The following is a 6297-nucleotide window of genomic DNA, read 5'->3' as shown; positions in this document are numbered from 1 at the left end:
TATTTGGTAGATGCGGATTTAGGAATGTGGACTGTCTATAGGGATAGAGAAAAGAGTCGTTGGGGTAACACAACGACAAACATTGCTGAATCACTCAACAACGTGTTGCGTCATGCTTGAATGATGCCGATTAGAGCGTATATTGAATATACGTTTGACTACACTAGGTAACACTTTTACGATCAATATCGAGAAGCTTTTCAATGGAATTCACCACTTTCCAAGAACATGTGGAAAATCTATCGCGAACGAGAAATAAGATCCCAAACATACAAAACAACATGTTACGATTACCAAAGACGTGTGTACAAGGTACAGTCAACTTATCAAAGAAGCGGTGAAGGTGGCACCGATTACACCATAAGGTTTGCTGCTAGAAAGTGTTCATGTGGAAGATGGCAACACAAAAGATTACCTTGCTCTCATGCCATTTCTGTTTGTAGCCATCTACATGAAGATGCAACTGTGTTGGGTAGTAAAAAGTACACAACTACTGTATGGAGACAACAATATAGCCATTTCTTTAATCCACTCAGAGACATGAGTTATTGGGCAACGATTGAAAGGAAAATTAAGGCTGATCCAACCAGATTGATCAAGCACAGGGGAAGGAAGAAATCGAAACGTTTTTCGGGCCAGATGGATGAACGTGAAAAGCAGAAACCAAAGTGTGGTATCTGCAGAGAAGAAGGCCACAACAGAAATACATGTCCTACTAGGTTTCCATAGTTATTTCAAGTAATGGTTTGTTTAGTTTATTTTATGTTATGTGTGGTTTGATTACGTTTTTAATTATGTATTTTGTTACCAAAAAAATGTAAACGTGTTTATGTCTATGAATAAAAGTGTTGTTCAAAAATTATTATTCAACTTAAGTACTATTTATTATAAATCTAAGAAATAATAAACAAAACTAATACAACATTTATTAAATGACAAAACTGAACACCACACGAACTACTTATCTAAAACAATTATCTTAAAGTGCAATAAGGCCTAGGTGCGTGATAGTATTCACCATCACGATCATAGAGCGTGTCGAATTCAATGGCGTCTTCAAAAACTCCAAATACAATATACAAAACAATTTTTTCATGGCGTATACATGCTTTCTCCGCTATTGTATACCATTCTTCATCAGACATCATTGCCTCGGGTTCAGTAATTCCTTCTTTATAATAGTAGATGTCCATCGAACGTTCATCTTCCGGTAACTTACTTCGAAGAAACTCTTCCAACTTCTCCATACCAAAGCCACATATATCTACGTTTTCAAACGTAGATATCTCCCCTTCTGTTAAACGAATTTCATCATTTTGGTAATCAACATCACACCCGTGATGAACTTCAATTGACACCATATTTGAAGTCATGATAGATTTGTAGTTTATACGGAATGACGATCATACACTTACTAATATTTATAGGCAAAAATAGCAAATAAGTGAAAAAAATAAATAAATAAATAAATAGAAAAATCCGTGTACCAACCAACCCGGTTTCTATAAACAGCTGTTATACTAGAAATGTAAACCCGGCGTTTGAAAAGCCGGTTATACTAGAAATGTAAACATCGTTTTCCGATTTCTATTTCTGTAAAGTTGGTGAAAAAGGTTACCATTTTGAAAAAAAAAATTCCGTAACACGTTTTACTCAATTTGATCAAATGAAAACCCATTAAAGATCCAAACTCCTACTAATTTTATACACTGTGACATGCCCTGCCTATTTCGATGCACCTTATAAAAACTCTAGAGTGTTATAATTCAGTAGGCTTATAACTACCTTTAGTGGTTTGATTCTTGATGTTATAATTCAGTAGGCTTATAACTACCTTTAGTGGTTTGATTCTTGATGTTATAATTCAGTAGGCTTATAACTACCTTTAGTGATTTGATTCTTGATTTAGAATACTAATAATGAAGTGTAAGAACAAAGATGATAATGGAGAGAAAGAAAGAAACACTTTGTAAGTGTGAGAAATGGTGCAAGTTTAATGCTTGCATTCATGAGTATTTATAGCCTAAAATCTCAATATAAAAATACATACTTTGTGTACCAAAATTGACTATATGTATACACCAAAATTGACTATCCATATCTATATTATTATTATTATTATAACACTCCCCCTTGGATAGCAATTTTATTTTGTTGAAGATCAACTATAAATTACTGTCTCGTTAAAAACCTTGCTAAAGAAAACCCAGTGGGAAAAAACTTTAGCTAAGGGAAAAAGAGTGCAGCATGGAGTTGACTCCCCCTCAAGTAGACATCGCTTCAGCTGTTACATCTTTTGAACATGTCTCATGCCAATGTTATGAACGTGTGTTCTGAAAATAGCAGTTGGAAGTGCTTTCGTGAAAAGATCAGCAGAGTTTTTGCTAGATTGCACATATCTCATTTCAATCTGGTTGTCCTTAATGAGATTTTGAGTGTATGAGAAGAATCTAGGTGGTATGTGTTTTGTTCGGTCACTTTTGATATACCCTTCTTTCATCTGTGCTATGCAAGCTGCATTATCTTCATAGATAGTTGTTGGACTTTTATCGCGTTCTAGTCCACAAGAATCAGTAATGAGTTGTGTCATTGATCTCAACCAAAAACATTCTCGAGTAGCTTCATGTAATGCAATCACTTCGGCATGATTTGACGATGTAGCAACAAGTGTTTGTTTTTGAGAACGCCATGATATTGCAGTACCTCCATTTAGGAATACATATCCAGTTTGAGATTTAGCTTTATGTGGATCAGATAAATAACCTGCATCTGCATAACCAACCAAATCTTGTTTTGATTCGTTAGAATAAAATAATCCTAAATCAGTAGTTCCTCGAAGGTATCGAAATATGTGTTTGATCCCATTCCAGTGTCTTTTGGTAGGAGCAGAGCTGAACCTTGCCAACAAATTAACTGCAAAAAAAATGTCAGGTCTTGTACAATTTGTAAGATACATAAGAGCTCCAATTGCACTAAGATATGGTACTTCTGGTCCAAGAATGTCTTCTTGATCTTCACATGGACGAAATGGATCAGCTTCAACATTGAGTGATCTAACAACCATAGGAGTACTTAATGGTTTTGCCTTGTCCATATTGAAACGTTTCAAAATCTTTTCAGTATATGTTGTTTGATGTACAAGTAAACCATTAGGCATATGCTCAATTTGTAAACCAAGGCAATACTTGGTTTTTCCGAGATCTTTCATTTCAAATTCTTTCTTTAGAAGTTGAATGGCTTCATGGATCTCTTTATTTGTACCTATGATGTTAAGATCATCAACATAAACAGCTATGATCACATATCCGGATGTTGTTTTCTTAATGAAAACACAAGGGCAAGTAAGATTATTTGTATACCCTTTGCTTATCAAGTAATCACTTAATCGGTTATACCACATACGTCCCGATTGTTTTAACCCATATAAAGATCTTTGTAATTTAATCGAATACATTTCTTTGGGTTTTGCATTTGATGCTTCTGGTACCTTAAATCCTTCAGGTATCTTCATATATATATCACTATCAAGTGATCCATATAGATAAGCAGTCACAACATCCATGAGATGCATTTCTAAATTTTTAGAAACTGCCAGACTGATTAAGTACCTAAAAGTAATTGCATCCATAACAGGAGAATAAGTTTCTTCATAATCAATTCCCGGTCTTTGAGAAAAACCTTGAGCTACAAGTCTAGCTTTATACCTTGTAACTTCATTTTTCTCATTTCTTTTTCGGACAAAAATCCATCTGTATCCTACAGGTTTCACATCTTTAGGAGTGAGAATGATGGATCCGAAAACTTTTCTTTTATTGAGTGATTCTAATTCAGCTCGTATTGCTTCTTTCCATTGAGCCCAATCATGTCTATTTTGACATTCAACCATAGATGTTGGTTCTGGATCATCATCATTATTCATGATGTCATATGCAACATTAAATGAAAATTTCTCATCAAGATTTTTCATTTCATTTCGGTTCCATAATATTTTTGAATATGCATAATTGATTGCAATTTCTGTATTGACATCATCAATCTCCTCTGCAGTAGGAGTACTGATTTGTGGTTCTTCTTGAACACTTTCTTTTACTTCATTATCAGCTGATTTTCTTTTTCGAGGATTTTTATCCTTTGAACCGATTGGTCTTCCACGTTTCTGACGTGGCAAAGATTCATGAGTGACGTTATTGCCAGCTTTTGGAATTTCAATTCGAGCTGGAGTATTTACTGCTGGTATATATGATTTTGTCACCGTTTTTGTATCTGTAAATGCATCAGGCAATTGATTTGCAAGTTCTTGTATATGCATTATCTTTTGAACTTCTGTCTCGCATTCTTTTGTGCGAGGATCAAGATACTTTAATTGAGGTTCACACCATGAAACATCATTTTCTTTATTTTTCATTTCTCCCCCTAATCTAGGGAACAATGTTTCATTAAAATGACAATCAGCAAAACGTGCTGTAAAAACGTCACCTGTCATAGGTTCAATATACCTTAATATTGAAGATGTTTCATATCCAACATATATTCCCAACCTCCTTTGAGGACCCATTTTTGTACGTTGTGGTGTCGCAATTGGAACATACACTGCACAACCAAATGTTCTAAGATGGGAAATATTTGGCTCTTGACCAAAAGCAAGTTGTAGGGGGGAATATTTATGACTTGCACTTGGTCTGATGCGAATCAATGCAGCAGCATGTAAAATTGCATGACCCCATATAGATACAGGGAGTTTTGTTCTCATTATCAATGGTCTAGCGATTAACTGTAAACGTTTAATCAATGACTCGGCTAAACCATTTTGTGTATGCACATGAGCAACAGAATGTTCAACAACAATTCCTATAGACATGCAATAGTCATTAAATGCTTGAGATGTAAATTCACCAGCATTATCAAGTCTCACCCTTTTAATGGTGTAATCAGGAAAATGAGCTCTCAATTTAATAATTTGGGCAAGAAATTTTGCAAATGCCACATTACGGCTTGATAACAGACAAACATGAGACCATCTGCTAGATGCGTCTATTAGAACCATGAAATATCTAAATGGTCCACATGGTGGATGAATTGGTCCACATATATCACCTTGAATTCTTTCAAGAAACATTGGTGATTCTTTCTCAACCTTAAGTGGTGAGGGTCTAGTTATCAATTTTCCAAGAGAGCAAGATGTACATGGAACCATTGTATCATGATGGATTTTTCTATCCTTTAGTGGATGTCCATGAGTACATTCAATAATCCTTTTCATCATTGTTGATCCTGGATGGCCTAATCTGTTATGCCATAAACTGAATACACCAGGATCAATATATTTTTCGTTAACTACCATATGTATTTCTGGTACATTTATATGTGTATAATGTAATCCAGAACTAAGTCTTGGCAGTTTTTCAACCACATGACTCTTGTCAGTGATACTTAAATATTTCTCATTTTCTGTTGTCACTGACTGATAATCATACCCGTTAAGGTATATGTCGGAGAAACTCAATAAATTTCTGCTTGACTTGGGAGAAAATAAGGCATCATTTATTAAAAATTTTGTACCATTTGGTAGTATGAAATTTGCCTTTCCTATCCCTTTTATCAAGTTAGCAGGTCCTGATATTGTATGTATAGTTCCTTCCGTTGGTTTTAGATCAATAAAATATTTCTCGGATTTAAGTATAGTGTGTGTAGTTCCACTGTCTGCTATACAGAGATCTCCACCACTTGATTGATGTTGTATTCCAGCAAAATTCATATTGAACTTCATATATAAGAAATAAATAGTGAGTACATTAATATTACACAATATTTTAAACGCAAATAGATAGTACTGAAACATTTAGCAAACATAATGACAAAGACAGACGATATTAAATCGTTTATTTTTCAAAAGACACACAACTTAAACATTCAAGAAATCTTCATATAAATCAGATGGTTTCTCAGTGACTGTTGGATCAATATTATCCACAAAATTTACTTCCTTTTCTTTACCTTTCAGCGAATCCTGATACATCTTAACAAGATGTTTAGATGTTCGGCAAGTATTAGCCCAGTGGCCCATTCTACCACATCTGTAGCAAGATTCTTCAGAATTTTTAGAAGAATTTTCTTCAACATCTTGTTTAATGGGCTTGTTTTGTGGTTGATATTTATATTTTCGTGGATTACTATTTCTTTGACCACCACGGCCACGACCACGACCACGTCCACGCCCATTACCATTACCATAAGGATGGTTTCTACCATAGTTATGGCTTTTGGCATGATAATGGTGATGGTTATTATAATCACGAC

General features: G+C 34.6%; 1 protein-coding gene across 1 annotated transcript; it reads left to right on the top strand.

The window, feature by feature from the left end:
- The first annotated feature begins 228 nt into the window (after positions 1 to 228).
- LOC139842770 (uncharacterized) lies at positions 229 to 729 on the top strand. Its single transcript, XM_071832877.1, has one exon. The coding sequence runs from the start codon at positions 229 to 231 to the stop codon at positions 727 to 729; it is 501 nt and encodes a 166-aa protein (XP_071688978.1).
- Positions 730 to 6297: the final 5568 nt, after the last annotated feature.

The sequence above is a fragment of the Rutidosis leptorrhynchoides genome, chromosome 4 (assembly GCF_046630445.1).
Source record: "Rutidosis leptorrhynchoides isolate AG116_Rl617_1_P2 chromosome 4, CSIRO_AGI_Rlap_v1, whole genome shotgun sequence".
NCBI classification, from domain to species: domain Eukaryota; kingdom Viridiplantae; phylum Streptophyta; class Magnoliopsida; order Asterales; family Asteraceae; genus Rutidosis; species Rutidosis leptorrhynchoides.
The sequence above is the reverse complement of the archived record's forward strand: the minus strand, read 5'-3'. Positions and strand labels throughout refer to the sequence as shown.

Bases quoted from the DNA above. Each gene is read 5' to 3' on its own strand.
- LOC139842770 (XM_071832877.1), top strand. From the start codon at position 229: ATGTGGAAAATCTATCGCGAACGAGAAATAAGATCCCAAACATACAAA.